At 39.4% G+C, this 16751-nt stretch overlaps 1 protein-coding gene across 3 annotated transcripts in view; it reads right to left on the bottom strand.

The window, feature by feature from the left end:
* Positions 1–16751, bottom strand: part of sema6a (sema domain, transmembrane domain (TM), and cytoplasmic domain, (semaphorin) 6A) — a 178259-nt gene that overhangs the window by 27656 nt on the left and 133852 nt on the right. For all 3 annotated transcript variants that reach the window (XM_072434031.1, XM_072434032.1, XM_072434033.1), the window contains exons 13-16: positions 13649–13822; positions 9631–9771; positions 9473–9550; positions 912–970 (exon numbers count right to left, since the gene is read on the bottom strand). In XM_072434031.1, the coding sequence (XP_072290132.1) occupies positions 912–970; positions 9473–9550; positions 9631–9771; positions 13649–13822 (452 nt within the window). The remainder of the gene's footprint in view (positions 1–911; positions 971–9472; positions 9551–9630; positions 9772–13648; positions 13823–16751) is intronic.

The raw sequence follows: 16751 nt of genomic DNA, 5'->3' as shown, positions 1-16751 counted from the left end.
TGGACTGCTGTTAAGACTTTAGAATTCACTTTTTAAGAGAGTAAAAACCAGGTCCAGTGCCTTTAAACTAATCTATTTCCATGGAGACAAGCAAGTAATGCTTTCAGGCCAGGTTGCAGGTTAGATCTATGGAGCGGTGTCCTCACTCATGCTAAGAATGCAATAGACACAAACGCTATAAAAGATTAATGCGATACTGCGGAATATTCCAGGCAAAGCAAAAACAAGCACGACAAGCACCAGACAAAAATTTCAGTGAGCAGTGCAGTTTAGGAAAAGCAGCATTTTCCATACTTGCTTTTGTCATTTACTTGCATAATGATTAGACTAAGCAGACATCTATTAACATTGTGTGTCTTAATGTTTTAGCACATTTTACAAGTGATAATTTGATGTATTTTTCTCAATATATTTGCTTGAAGACATCTGGGCACTTGGCAGAAACACCACTTGGCAACACCGCTACTACTGCAGATGAGTTGGAAAGCTCATCTCGTATGTCTTCTTCGCAGTTGAGAATAGCCCCATCTGCGCCATTCACTTCAACAAAACCAAACCGTTTTCTTAGACTTTCTTCAAACTTGCCTAAGCTCCCAAAATGCACAGTCAGATCCTCCCCCCAAAAAAGCCCTTATGTCCTTTCTTAATGTTTGTGTTGTCTCGTCCCAACACTTTCGCAAGAAGGCGCCCACTCTTTGCCCACCAGGGACACTGCGCTCTATTGACCAAGGGACCAGACACGCAGCGGGGGCACAAGACATGGGCTGTGGAGGCCAGATGGATGGTCCCGACTCATGAAAGGAGAAGATTGTGAGGGTGCACCAAGCGGGGGGGCACTGGAGAAAAGGTGACAGCAAGCGGACTAGTGTTGGAAGTCTGCGAGGAGAAGAAGTGTTGGTTGTAAGGCTTACTTTGGCAGTCTCCCAGGCCATCTGTGTTGCCATGCTCCACGTCCTGTTCAAAGGCCGATCTGCGGGGGAGAGCAGAGAGACAAGGCGGTCAGTAGATGGAAAAACACGTCAATAAGTTGCTTCACCACACCTTACAAAGCCACGGCGATGGGAGAGCCGCAAATAAATTGGCCCAAAGATGGAGGCAAGCCGTGTAGGCAGCTGAGAGAGCTCTGTACTGGAACTAAATCAAAGAGGAGCACGAGTGGTAGCAGGTACCCGGGAGGCCTGGAATCACTGCTTATGGAGAGGGTTGTCAGGGTGGTACAGCCATAGTAGGAGTGGGTTGTGTAGTTAAGGATAAAAATAGACTTGTTTTTGCAGTATGGTAAGCTTAGTATAGTATATAAGTTGCTTTTTTAGGGGTGAAATGACAACAAGAATGACTAATGTGGATTGATCAAAAGGCCAGGCACAAACATTTTTCTAAAGCAGTCTCCAAAGACATACATACAGTAGATATGAAGTGAAATTAATGATGACATTGACAAGAGCTGATCTTTAAAGTATGTAAAAGGGATTCAATAATAATATAGCAAGCATAGACAGACTCAGACTCAGACATCTTACTGTTACAATATAGACTGTACTTAATAGTGCCTCTTCTCACGGCTCACGGCTTACATTACTCATGATATCATTGTTTGCTTTGAGGGCAATATGAAATTTGGATATTGCGATGTAATAACAAGTGCACTGCATCTGACTTTCATTCAAGTTGCGAGGGGGAGACAGACATAGACTGCATTTTCAACAACAACTTCAACACTGCAGATGGTGGGATTAAACCACCGTGTTACAGAACAACAGTCATAGCCTCAAATTGGAATATGTACAGGAATTATTTATCGTACAATACTAAATACTGTTTTTCTGTGTCTGTTTTGGCTCAATTTAGTCTTAGTCTAGACAAATTTAGGGTGTGTTCACAATTTGAATCAATTTTAACCCTGATGTGCACTTGGTTTGGTCCTGTTCTCATCCTCGTTCCGTACTAATCTAGTCCAGGTTTAGTTTCAAGTTTAATCCTGGTTTAGTCACAACACGTCCCAAGCGAAATGTGCCTGAAAAGTTGAAAATATGTTTATTTTCACTAGTTGTACACAGTGATATTACACGGGCCAACGGCCGGTTCAGTGAGGGGTGACAACGCTCACGCTCCATCATGTGACACACAGGGACGCTACGGCACCGCCGAGCCGCCGTGGTGAGAGATCTTCTTGTCAATCTGAAATGAAACCTGCTTTATTCCCGCAGACCACCGGGCGGGCAGGCGGTAAGAGGATCTGTGAATCGGAGTGAACCAACTGCCAGGATGAAAGTCACGCACGGCAGCTCTTCTCAGCCCGCTGCCGCCCCCCCATCCACAGCCCACCTCGTGCCCTCCACTGGTTACACACGTAGCATGAAGCAGAATGATTGGTATTGAATCTCGAAAGGCATGGAGGTCTTCATACTCCGATCAGAGGTGAACGCATGAATCAGACCAGAGAAATATAGTTATAGAAAAAAAGTACATGATGGCTATAGTTTGTTGAGTTGTGTAAAAGCTCAATTTTTTCAAATGGTGAAAGGAAGAAGGATGTATTTACATATTTAGACACACCCACAACTGTAGAAGAGCTTTTTCAGGAGGCGAGTGGTGGAGTAGTGGCCATAACATAAGCTATAATGCTGCACTGCTCATTCTTTCAGGTTTAGAGTCAATGAAATGTAAGCACATAGTGGTCAGATTTGGTCTCAAATTACTGCTTTTATTTTATTTTAGATTCATGTCAATTATATGTCATTCTAGTCCTTGATTGTTCGTTCAGTTTGTGTCATCCGTTTTTTTTGTGATGGCCTTCACTGCCACAAAAGGAATCCATTTATTGTATCCAGACGTTTTTAGACTCAAATACATAGTTCTGAGATCCAGTGGTACGGCGAGGTAAAAAACAATCTGCAGTGCTTCGTTAATCTCAGTCCGATAGTTCTGAAGTTTATATTTTTTTAATTTTGTACAATATCAAGGGGAAAGAAAAAACAATATAATCATTTACAAGAAGAAAGTCAGGTTCTCCAGTTTGAATAATTACCTGATAAGCTTTCATCCATCTGATCAGAGGGAAGCCGGTTCTTGTTAAGTTGTGATACAGTTATTTTTGTATTTATTAAATATGTATATCAGATGCAAGACCAATAGGTTTGGAATACATTTTGTTTCTTCTTGACGTTATTAGAGTAGTGGTCTGCAGGGTAAACTGTCTGGCTATTAAATAATAAAACTTACGCAGACCAATATTCTTTTAGCAATCACATTATATCCCCCCCATCTACCAAACAAATAAGTATTTTTACGCAGTCTCCACTTGACAGAAGCTTAACTGGAGCGGGAGGGAACATCTTACCCTCTTAAAAAACATTCTTCAAACAATAGTGTGCTCCTCTTTGCATATCTGGAGGTGACTATAATCTTCTTATGTGATTTGCTTAATATAAACAGAAGTAATTACATAGCAGATTCTCCAATTAAACCTGTCTCCCCAGAAACGCCTTATAAGCAAGCAATCGGATTTGTGAAATGTATCCGCCGCAGCGATGACAAAACTGTTGTTAGAGATTTCATCATGACAATAGCAGCCGATCCGTACAGGACAAAGAACTTGAGAATTGCGCAAATCTCAGGGTTTTTCAAAAAATGTGAGGATGTGAGTTCTTAGTGAATTGTAAAGTTCTGGTTTAAATGCTATGTGCTTTATTCATTGAATAACAATGTGTTTCTAACAGGGTTGAACAGCCGTGAAAAAACAAAATTTGAGCCGTGATTGTGATTGCATTGTTTCTTTACTGACCCCTTGAGGTTAAATTTAGTCAGAAAACTGGAACGTTTGATTAAATTGTAGTAATAAAGCACCAGGGGCAATTTTAATAAAATTTGGATCCAGAAGTTTCAAATGGTCAATGCTCACCTTAAGCCTTAAGCCTTGTTAATTGAGCCAATATTCAGTCAATAAAAGCATGATATTTTTGGTTTTGACTTTGGACTATATTTTGTGTGTGTAATGGCAGTGATTAAATTTCTCATAAAATATCTCAAATAATATCAAAATAAGAATGAAAGCAATATGTATTTGTTCTTTTATTAAAAAACAAAACAGAAAACACAACAAATAAAAAAAACATTGTGATAATCATTTAAAATCATAATTTGTAGCCCAGACCTAACAACAGAAGAACAAATTCATAAGCTGGCAATCTTTAAGACACACAGCTGGCGCCATCCTCCAGTGTCCGGTGCCCAATTAAATAAATTGGACGCTTTTTCCAATTTAAAACCGGTTTGGTCACTGAAACTGAGGCCCCCGACGGCAACGACTCGAGGACCGTAATGACCGTTGTTGCGATGCAAAGTACAGTTTGTAGCAACGAGTAGTCACAGGCCAGATGTAGCGTCTGGTCTCATCTTTGCAAATGAATAAAGTGTAGCTCTAACGCCCATACGAGGGTTCACGTCCCGGGGAGACTGCGCTTTAGCAACAGTGGTTCATTCAGCGTGCCAGACAGTTCAGCTCCGGGTGAGGATCTACTACAGCTGCATAATACATATTTAAACCGGCCTTAGAATGCACCGTACACAACTTGCAGGCATTCGGCATTAAATATGATCTTCCTTGCATCAAATGTGATTATTATAAGAGACGGGTGGGTGCACAGGGAGGGCTCCTGGCTGTTGAAGTGGGTCAGGCCAAACAGAATTAATTATGCATAACGTAAGTGAATGGGTGATTTAACGTAATGTAGGATAAGCAAAGCTGGAATCTCCAAGACATTCGTTTTCATTTACATTTTTGACAAGTATGAAGGCTATAAAAACAAGAAGTATAGTGGAACGAGACATAACTCACATAAAACGAGCCAGGACACAAAACTGGGTGATTTGACAGGATTTAAAGAATAAATATTACACTTTTTCCTGGTATTTGATATCAAAATAATGCATGTACCGGTAGATCATTATTTGTTGAAAAATGTCTTCATAATTCATTGCAATATTAATCTAAAATGGCTTAATAATAAGTAGTCCATCGGTTTCCTGTTCAAAACAACAGAACTGAGAAGCCCTGCCTCTTCATACTTTCACAGTAACAATAAGTGGATTTTCATTTGTGTTTTCTGTTGTTGAATAATTGCCATTTTTTAAGCCAGCATGCATGACTCCAACTCTGATTTTTTTTTTTATATTTGCAAATAGTACAGGTGAAAACAGGGATCTTCTCAGCACTCGACTTTCGAATGCAGGACAAAACTAGACCATGTTTGATTAAGCTTATGATGAAGGGAACACAGTAATAACTAGTAATAATAGTTTTTACATTCTTTGTCCGCTTCTGTTTTCCTAAATAAATGTATTGTTTGTATATTTCCAATTGATTTAACATATGTATAACTCATTCTATGTACCCTATCATTATTTTCTTTAAAAGCTCTAGTTGCACGTCAAATTGTAATTATGATTATTTGTCTTTATGTAACAATAGACTAATCCTTGAACTAGTTACTCTTGTCCCAGCAGGAGTTATTCTAGTGTATTAGCTGTAAGATCTTTCAAGCAGTATGAATTTTGATCCCGCAAGATTCTTCTGGCATGAAACCTCGTGTGATCACCTTGTACGAAGCCCTAAGAGGTAAGCGGATAAAAAAACAACTAATAAATATGAATAATAATATTTAAATGGCACTATATCGAGAGGCAAGTTAAAAAAAATACAAAAAAATGAAGATGAAGTTTGTTTTTTTCTGCCATGTTGGTGGGTCTGTCCAAAAAAATAAAAAATAAAAATTAAACATCAAAAAGTGTTTCCTGGTGAATTAGTTTAAATGTTAAATCAATAAATGTGTTATTTCTATTTTTAATTAATTAAGTTTCTTTTTTCCCCCCATCAGGCCTTTTTTTTTTTTTAAATAGTGCAAAAATGCAGCAATTGTGTGTGTGTGTGAGACTATAACTTAAACTGGAGAAAAATAATGAACTTAGAAAATGTAGCAGCATTCTGGCCTCTCTGGGCGTCTGGTATCCTGGATGTATTCAACGCCTCCATGACTCCACTGATGCCCGTGCGATGAAGCAAGATCTCTGGCATCAAAAGATGTCTTTCTCTAACCGATGCTTAATGCAATGATTTGTAAAATGTTTCCATCCACTTGTTTACATAACCAGTTTATGATTATATGCATGAATAAGGAGTGACTGGGGAACATATTGCCCCAGCCGCCCAGTCCAAGCTGTTTATGGGCACTAGGTAGAAGAGGAATTACTGCACATGGGAGAGCTGGCATGCCACCGGTGAAGGGCCAGATGGATGAAGAAAAGGCGAGAGTGTGAGCGAGAGCGGAGGAGAGATGGCAGCACAAGAGGAAGAGAAGTGGGTAAAAATAGACACATTGACAGACTATGTGGTTTAGGTATTCAGGGTAGATAAATACAGATGGATACTGTCTACTGCGAAACGTAAATATAAAAGATTTGGTTAAACAATTAAGTGTCACCTGGCATGTCAATCAAAAAAAAGTTATTTTCCAAAATGTTGTCGATATAGTGATCAAGTATAACAGTATGTGAAAGGAGTAGGATTCATGCAATGCTCTGTTTGGCCAACTTTTACGTCTCTGTGCAAGTTGGGCAGCAGTATTTCTTTAGCCATGTAACTACATTTTCAATACTCTTTCCACAGCGTATTCAGCATCAACAAGTCAAACAAATCAGCCTTAAATGTACAGGAAATAATCACAAATAATTCAGATAACTAAGTATTGTGAACCCTAACCCAAAAAAAGTTATATATTTTTTCCTCATATTAATCAGTCTCAAGTTTTACTTAAATTTATTGTATCTTTCAGTATTGATTTCATGAACATAAATCTCCTCCAAACCACATGTTTTTACTGACAGATGATTGGATGCAGTCATCTCAATTAAAAAAAAGCAAGCATATCATTGATAATTAGACATGACTCGATTAAAATTAGAAGAATTGCCCAGCCCCACAAGCAAAGTCAATAAATAGCGCATAAAACAATTAATTAATTAATAAATTAACTTTGGCCCCTACAACATGCTGGTTAACAACTTGTCACCCTTGTACTTTCTTTGGGACCTCAATGATTGTAGTATAATTCACTCATTTTACACACAAAAAGGACTAACAGACATGCAACCTGTGAAAATAATGTCAACATACGGCTGTTTTGTTAGACATTTACAACATTAACTTCAAATATAGCCATGATCAGAAAATAATACTTTCCCCTGGAGTCATATCAGGAAATGTAACTGGCTATTGCACTCATAGGCCAGTGAACTAATGGCTTAAAATGACACAACACAAAGTATACCTCGGTCTAATCCACCGGTTCTCATTGCACAGAAACCCAGGGAGGTCATCTGCCCTCTAAATGCCTGTGCGCCAGCTCCAAAGCCCAAACTCCACTCTGCTGCGGGCGGCTCTGCGCTCAAATAATAGGATAGGTTGCATGTGAGTTTTTTGCTTCATAAACCTCATCCCAAGTCCGTGCCTATTGCGGTAGTAGCTTGCCAGACCCAACATTTTTGAAGACAGGGATCAAACGTTGAAAAGTCACGGCTGCATCGAACCTTTTGTTATGACTTCATCAGCGAAATGTTTCTCCGACCACAAAACTCCATACACTGTTTGTTCAGGGAGAATAATCCGCTTTTTTATTATAAGCGCGGCCACAAATTATAGTCACCACGGCCGTCTATGTTTCCCTTAACCCGGGCAGCATGAAACTAACAACTTTTTCTTTCCATTCATTCTTCCAATAGGCCCTTCAGCTGCAGGAAATTGCACCTACAAGCCATTAGATTAGAAAAATCAAAGGCGACAAATTGTAAAACCAAAAGCCACCTAGCGTGACAAACATTGTGAAATGTTGTGTAATAAACGTTGCAAAGCACACTCTAACAGTGTCAGCGTGTAATCATATATTTCTGCTACATGTTTTAATAGCTAAACAAATAGCTCTGTGTGGGTGGTCCAAAATCAGAGCTGTTTTAGTGCAAATGGACAGTGTTAGTTGGTTCAAAACAGAAGTATAAATGATAAGGAATTCCTTCTTCGAGCTGAAACGCCAAAAATGTTTAGTACTTTGAGCGAAGGACTTCATATTAAGTAAAACTGGCGCATTTAGAACTAAAAAAACACAGCGTTTCACCAGCTGATGTGACAAGGTCGTTCTCCTTTATGTTTTGTAAAGTCAAACATCCTCGTTCTGATAGTATAAACGTTTGTTAATAGCTACCAGCTTTTGTTTGTAGCCTTATTTAAACTGCGTCACTTCAAAAACAGTGTTCCGTGTGTCCTTTGCTGGTAATGTTTTGTGTGAATAGAAATCAGGGTAGAATTTGTCTGTTTCAAAACATTCTTCTTCTTCTTTATTTCAATTGTGTGTTATTTATCTCAACGTAAATTACCATCACAATCGAAAAGGAGCAAAGAGAAAAACATTACATTTCAAAGCAAGACTTACTGAACTTTGTATGTTAGCATTAGAAGATCCCACACAACGAACTAGAGCCTCATAAGTTGTTTTATGCCTGGAGCAGTTGTGTCTCTTGGCGTTCCACTAACAATGGACTGTAGCGAATGTGTGGTCACCCCCGCGGCTCATTTTACAAGTTGAACCGAGCCTTAGCAGAAACCCACACAAACTTTTATTATTACAGTAATATGGAGTTACCATAAAGGGCAGCAGCGTGAGCAATGAGCTGTTAAATTATATGCAATAAAACTAACATTAATAATCAGGAAATGGTTGAATTCACAGGAAGAATCTGGCATAAAATTACATGAAGTTCCATGTGCAGTGGGTGAATGAGTCCTATTCTTAAGCGCTTACACTCTTTCACGGATTGTATATGTGCACTTAAGCTTATACTGTAAGGTTGAAGCTACAGTATGTATGTTTACACCTGATCATCACCTCATGTCTGGAGTTATCAGATCATTAGATATCATGTCATCTGATGAGTCTGATTGTACAAGAAAATATGCAAAAAAGGGAAAAACAATGTGGAAAATACAAAAATGATTGAAAGATTGTAAATTAGTAAATTTAGTGTTTTCCTTCAAAGAGTAATAACTTTGAGACAAAAATTAGACCGCTGTGCACTGTTTGCATCTAATAATAAAGTCTTTAATTTCTCGTCAACCTTTAAATGACAGCAGAAAACAGCGCTCTTATTGGCTGCAACTGGATGGTCCGCTCCGTTTCCCTTTTTCCCATTTGAAAAAAGCTAGCGTGCTTCCAAAAAGTGCTTGTGAATATGAACAACATGCCAAAGGGTTCGTGAGCGCTTGGGAGTAACACAGAACAAAAAAAAAAGAATTTGGGTCTTGCAGTGAATATCATGTACCCCGGCTTTAATATTCATTGTGCATTGTCTTCCAAACCCAGGGATGCTAACCACCCTTTTCTGCTTATAACAACTTTACAAACTGTAAACTGTCTGTTCCACTTACTTGACGTTGCCATCCACCTGTCGGCAAGCTCCTTCCGACACCCACCCGCAGTATGGATCTCTGGAGGCGATACACGACCTGAAACACGGCATAAAACCCAATCAATCAGACATCTAAATACCACAAATGTGAATGGATCCGGGAAGTCTGACACGTACTTCTTGCAGCGTCCGTGTTTTTCGCAGCGTGAGAGCGGTACCTTCACCACGCAGGAGGTGAAGGCGACCCACAGCGCATGGCTCTTGCTGTCTATCTGCATGCCGACGATGCGCTTGTCCTCGACGCCATCTATACTGCACCTGAAAGAGCCGGGGGAAGGGGGGGAGGAGAGCTCAATCTGTGATCCCACCCGTCTTTGTCAGGGAAAATAAGTTGTGTGAAAAGTTTGAGAGAGACTGGGGAGATACGTATAAGACTTTGAGTTCTTTAAAGGAGATTAAGACGAGGCAGGTAGGGAAACAGAAAAAACGTTCAGGTTGGAAGAGCTGGAGATAAAACGGGGGTCAGAAAGGGAGTCGGAGATAAAGAAAAATGGCAAACAGACAGATGGGCCGCGTGAGCAGTTAGCGCTAACCCATCACTTAGCTGGAAAAACCACGGCCCCCCCTCCTTCGCAACGCCCGCCACATCCACTATACTCTTTGTCCCACTGTAATCCTCATGGGCCTGTCACTCGCCATCCTCCCGTTCCCGGAGCTTAGTCTATCAGTACAGGGCTCTCCTACGGCATTAACGCTCTCAATTAAGGGTTAGGGTCCATCTCTACTGAGTAATGCATCATGCGCGGGCCTTAGACTGTCCATTTACTGTTGCAGGAGGCAGATGGCAACAGGACTACGGAGGAATATCACGCGTCAACACACAGGAGGACAGTACAAACAAGGAAATCCAGCTGTAGCCAGAGCTGATATCTGTCTGTCAAAGTGCGTTGCTCAAGGGGATTTCAACAATACACGCACCAACTTAAAACCACTTCCTCTCATTTATTTACAAATCTTCCCCTTCTGTGTCTTAGTTTCTCATTTGCTCCAGTCAAATGATTTAATGTTATAAATGTATAAAAACTGATCCCTCTTAACCCTTTACCATGTTTGTTAATAGGGCTGTAACTATTAATCGACCAACTGTGACTATCAAAAACAATCATCATTCTCCAAAACCCATACAAAGACACCTTTTATAACAAAGACAGCAGCATTATTCATACATATTCTCTATCTAGAAGCAATCGGTCACCTTATTTCACTCCTTACTTGATTAAAAAAGTGTTTTAAAAGTCTAAATGTACAATAGAAACAATAATTTGACTAGTCGACTAATAAAAAATACTAAAAAGGTTGTTAGTGCCAGCCCTCTATCACATGCTGTTATATAGTACTGTAAAATAAAGTCTAAGCTTGGAAAACAATCTCTCTTCTTTCAATTTGATCTACATTTGTTCAATGATTTGCTTCTGAGTCAAACCTGATCAGACCGAATGTCTTTGTTATCTCTGCTTCCGACACAAGAAAACTGTCAATAACCGTTGTCCCTAACAGGATAGAAAACAGTCCGTAATGAATGACAAAACCTGGTGAGGGTTAAATACAGCTGCCTCAGAGCGCTGGCTGAACCTTCTCACTCGCCACATGCTGCACCACAAACCCTGAAAGCCAGTCGCTCCTCCATCTCGTCCAACACGATGCCACACTCTGTTGGCCGCCCACTTCTCCGTCTTCTCTCTGACGCTCATCTGCGCTCTTTCCTTCTCTGTTTGTACGTTCCACCTCATTCATTACCCCTCATGCAAATATTTGCTTTGGCACACTGACCACAACAGCGTCCAAGCTCAAAATCGTGCTCATGAGCCGAGGTGGGCAGACTAGCCAAAAATCTTACTTGGGTAAAAGAACTTCTCTCAAGTAAAAGTAATGGTCAAAAAAATGACTCAAGACCAGAGGCTTTTGTGGAAACTACGAGTAACTGTTTAGACTTAAGATCTGATTAATCGGACAGAAAAAAACTTAAAATGATGCACTTATTCTGGCATTTTAAAGGGTAAACCAATAACAGAAACTCAAATGTTCAAACAAAAAATATCACTTCACAACAGAATAAAACAAACAAACAAAAACATTCACTCAAGTAGAATATACAGTCACGTTTTAATAACCAGGGTGCGACTTATACTCCAGAGCGACTTATATGTGATATTATTCGTTATTTTCACACTGACATCCACAAGAGGGCGCTGTAGACTCTAAGCGACGCAGAAGGAGAATCTACACTTCCTCTTCCTCTGGAGTTTGTGGAGTTGTTTAGAAGTGACACAGAGGAAGAAGAATTCAGTGGATTTAGTGATTTGGGGTAATACTGATGCTTTGGTAAACTTGTTAGCATGTTCTTTATGCTATAGTTATCTGAATAACTGTTAATATGTTACATTAACATACCAGACACTTACCACAGTTCTGTCTGTGCCTCATGTAGCTGAAGATGTTACGTTAGCATACGTATACCTATTCAACATGTTCTCTAATCTGTTATTATTTTAAATTGAATTTCATGTTCTTGGAAATGATGAAAGATGAAAAGTCTGTTCTTGGTCTATTCCCAAAAATGCGACTTACATATGTTTTTTTTCTTCTCTATTATGCATTTTTGGCTGGTAACTTTGGTACTCAAGGAACGTTATATGCATAGCAATTAGAAACGACTACAATTTCTTTAAAAAGTGACTTATTTAGATGTAACTGAGCCACCTCAGTGTATCTGCCGTCTGAAATCTAACTCTGAAAGTGTGTGTTTCCTTAAGACTAAGTTCAGGAGGAGCTGGCCTGCTCCGATGCCACTGACCACAGCGATGGCGTGTCCAAAGACTTGAGGGTGAGTGTCTTTAATTTAGTGGCTGTGGTGGAGCTCACTGAAACCTGATAAAACTCTCGCAGATGATAGCGTGCCCATCTGGACGGGTTTACTTTGCCATGGGTCGGGGGAAGCGGGTGACGGCGGCTTGGCGCAGTGGGTGGAAACGTAGACCGAAGCATGGGCTCTTTCATACAAAAACATTATAGCAACGGTATCCAAGAGCTTTATATATTCAACTTTTAGCCTCTAGCGCTGCCTTAAGGAGTCACAGTCTATGCCAAAAGAGATACATTTGAACTCTTAAGCTTTCTGGTCTAAGAGTGAACAAAAGTTTTTTGTTAGAATTTGAGTTTGAGTTAAGTATTCACGTCTATTTTGATTAAACATAACATTATTCTGGGAAATGCTTCACAAAACAGCAACAGAAACATAAAAAACACTCTTTTGGCTTCAGCTTTTTTTCAGAGTCGCCATAACAATATAATAACCAAACTAGTTTTATTCTCTCCCTGTCATATTCTGGGCCCCAGTACACCTCGGAGGTCAGAACTCGGACCTCGAAGACACGTTTTCTCAGAGTTTCTGCGTTCTAGTCGGCAGTAGCCTACAGTTATGACTCAAAACAAGTCATGAAAACTAGGAAAGTGCTCAAATCAGCCAAAGTGTGGATCATATTCAGTTGATGTATTTACCCTGACATTGTTAATACAGTTATCAGGGTTATTTTCGGGTTGTATTTACTGTAGCTCAGTGTAAACATTGGCAAAATTAGCAGAACAGCACAATATAAAGCGTCAAAGGCAGCGTGGGAGCAGGTTCACAGACTGTGGAGAGAAACTAAAGTGGAAAAAACAGCAAGTACAAACAATATCGGATATCAGACGTTTCCCAAACGTAGGGTGCAGCCATCTTGGATCGTCTCACTCGAGATTCTGACGTGTTGCCTGAGTTTGCAAGTAGGAATTCCAAGATGTAACGGCGTTCGCTGTGATTTTGCGCTCAATCTGACCTCCGAAAACAACTGGAACGCAGCGATAACTTATTTTCCAATGATGATCAAACAACTGACCTGTCCATTGAAGCTTCATCATTTCAACTTGTATCTATGTCGCATTTTTTTCAATTTATTGGCACACCAGCACCTCAAGTGTCCTGATTCAACAGCCAATCTTAGCACTGAACTTTATAGTCCTTAAACAGTCAAATTCCATTCTCAATTCAATCTCCTTTTCTGCATCTGGCTCTAACTCCAGCCCTGCACTGTCTCACACGAGCCGCCTGACGTCTGTCCTCTCCCACACACGGTAAGGTAGCATATACTTCACGTACTTGTCAGGATTATAGACGTTGAGCTCTTCCAGAAAAAGACTGTCGTTGAGGAAGCCGCTGCTCATCTTGGCCAGGAACTTGAGGACAATTCCTTTCTCCGAGCCCAGATAGACGACCGTGTGGTTCCTGTGGGGCCCCGCCTCGCTGTCCACCACGATGCGCGTCAAGCGGTACCTGGAATCACACCAAGAACACACCATTCATCATATACTTTCACTTCAAGTAGCACTGTGATAGAGAAGTACTGCAGGTTTGTTTAATGCCGTCACTTGCACATTGTAGAAAAGATAAATATGCATATTTTGCGGTGGAGGGATGATTTAGCTTTTCCTGGAATGTCCTACAGTATGGTATTAAACATATGCATCTCCTACGCAGAAAAAAAAGGTTGTGCCTCTAGAACAAAGGTCAAAAGGTACAGGTCAGATCTCAACATACGAATGCATGTTTTCCAATGGATTTTTGGGCAATTTCAAAAAATTGTAATTGAATAAATGCAGGTTAAGTAATTTATTGCAGTTATGTGGAAAATTCATGGCATAGAAAGCATATCGCCATGGAGACAAGCAGTTGGCAAACCCTCCCACCAAAAATGTTACACAGTGAACCTTTAAGTCGAAAATATATTGACACATACATATATATTTTCCGGACTATGAGTTGCACCTTTTTTTTATAGTTTTGGCCGGGGTGCGACTTATACTTATATAAGATAAGATAATCCTTTATTGTCCACACATGGGGAAATTTCATTGTTGCAACGCAGGTAGATACAGAGGAAAAGAACAGATCACTTATAGGAAGTTTGAAAAACACTCTCAAAAGAAGATCTCTTTTGAACAAAAACTCCTATAGACAAAACCTCCCATTTCCCAACAAGGGATGGAGGGGAAAAAATAATAAAGATAAAATGTATAAAAGGATAAAAGATAATATGTATACTTATATACTTATACTTCGGAGCGACTTATATGTGATATTATTTGTTATTTTCACGCTTGCAACCGCATTTCATACTCCAGTGCAATTTATATATGTTTTTTTTCTTCTTTATTATGTATTTTTTGACTGATGCGACTTATACTCCGGAAAATACGGTCGATTTTTGGCACTTGGACAGATCCAAGTACATCCAAAGTACAATGAATGCTTTGTGCAAATACAATGTTCAATTTTTCTACAAATGCCTAATCTGGCTAAGAATGTGCTGTAAATGTGTGACTCTTCATGGTTTGTGCATTTCATATAACTGATGCCATTTCTTCACACAATTCTGCTACATTTGGTAAATAAAAACTTGACAACCACATTAAAGTAAATTATTTTGATGCCTTGGTGGGAGTATGTAATCTCGGAGCATTTATTCATACATTTTGACCCCTAAAGGTTTAATTAGAAAACATAATAGAGTGGTTTCACGCTGATGGGCAGGCTGCGTGTGCTCTGTGTACCAAACACTTACTCCACTAAGCAGGGAAATGCGTTTTTACATTTTAGCCAAAGAGAAACATCTAATTCTTCCTAATTAATACGGTATGTGTATAGAAATAAAACAAGAATACAAGCACATTTCCTCACCATTGTCAGTGAACTCAACCTGCACTAAGTAACTTTTCTGGAGGAAGGTGCAACATCTGTTTGTCTCCATGGATACGTTATTGCTTTGCCTAGAATGTTCCACAGTATGACATTAAAGTGACCTACCTGGCATTTATTCAGTTAGGTGTTTTTATAGTCTATTACAACGTGCTTGTTGACATAGATAGACAAGTTTAATGCCTTAAGGGAGCAAGCGTCAAACTAGAACATAACATCTCTTTCCATGCACAGAAGTAATATGTGAGTTTGTAAAAGAAAATAATGAATAAAACCCAAGAGAGAGAACAGATTTAACAAGGCAAAATGCAACTTGATGGCGTGCTCTTTTAATTATCAGAGAGAGGGGAATTGCTTGAAAGCTGAGGTACTTTTTAAATGGTCAAATGGGGCGAATCGCTGGAACACTGTCTCTTGTGCAGAGGGCTGTTTCTTGACATTTTAATTGAGGAGATAAAACCGAGGCTTACACGGGAAGATTCTATCGAGAAAGAAGGTGTAAAGTTACATCTTCCACTTGTTAACAGCAGCAAACATCATCGTGAATAAAATATGACGGCACCGGGCGGGTAAAACTTATGTGAGAGTGTGATTTTACCGCCGTCTTCTTTCGTACAGAGCCTTCAGTTTGATCCGAAGCAGCTATGCATGACTTTTGACCTTAGACCACCCAGGACCAGAGGCTTTGAAAATGGTTCCAAACCGTGATACTTTCCAGCCGTGTACAGTAATAGTTGCAGATAAATCAAATATGAAGGGAAAAGCGATAGGAAATGCGAATAATCTACGGCTCACACATTTTATCTATTTGTTTCACGGTTGACTCAATAAGAATGGACCACAGGCAAAGTATACAGGTTATAATTCATTAAATACAAATGAATTAGGGTTTGTTTGCCGAGTAGTTACCTTTTGCGCATCATAGTACCTCTGAGTGTACTTTCCAGGTTGTCTTAACATCAGTGGTTTGACCAAAATCATCATTATCTCAAATCGTCTCAAAGTTACAGATTGCATTATTTTATTTTTGATATGTTGTAATAATCAGCTTGAAGGTTCTAAGATCACAAATGAACGGGTGTAAGCATTTGTTGTAAGTTGGATTGTCCACTTTGATTTTCAAGAAGTCGACACATTTCAGACCCGAACAATTAGCAACTATTAATGCACCGTTTTTGCCGAGATGTGATGTAGAGTTAGAAATGCAATAGTGTCCCATTCATGTGCATATAACTGATGAAAATAGAGTGTTTATTTACCATTATTATTAGTATTATCTTGTCTTACGCTAGCTGTTTTTTATTTTATTTTAATCTTTATTTATTTTTCCCCTCCATTCCTTATTAGGAAATGAGAGGTTTTGTCTATTGGAGTTTTTGTTTACAAGAGTTTTGTTTATAAGAGTTCTTCTATTAAGAGTGTTTTTTAAACCTTTTTCCTATATGTTATCTGTCCTTTTCCTCTGTATCTACCTGCGTTGCAACAATGAAATTTCCCCATGTGTGGA

This window comes from Eucyclogobius newberryi, unplaced genomic scaffold (genome assembly GCF_026437365.1).
Source record: "Eucyclogobius newberryi isolate DKJ021-1_F unplaced genomic scaffold, fEucNew1.0.hap1 SCAF_6, whole genome shotgun sequence".
Lineage (NCBI taxonomy): Eukaryota > Metazoa > Chordata > Actinopteri > Gobiiformes > Gobiidae > Eucyclogobius > Eucyclogobius newberryi.
Note: the sequence above shows the minus strand (reverse complement) of the source record. Positions and strands in the feature narration are given on the sequence as shown.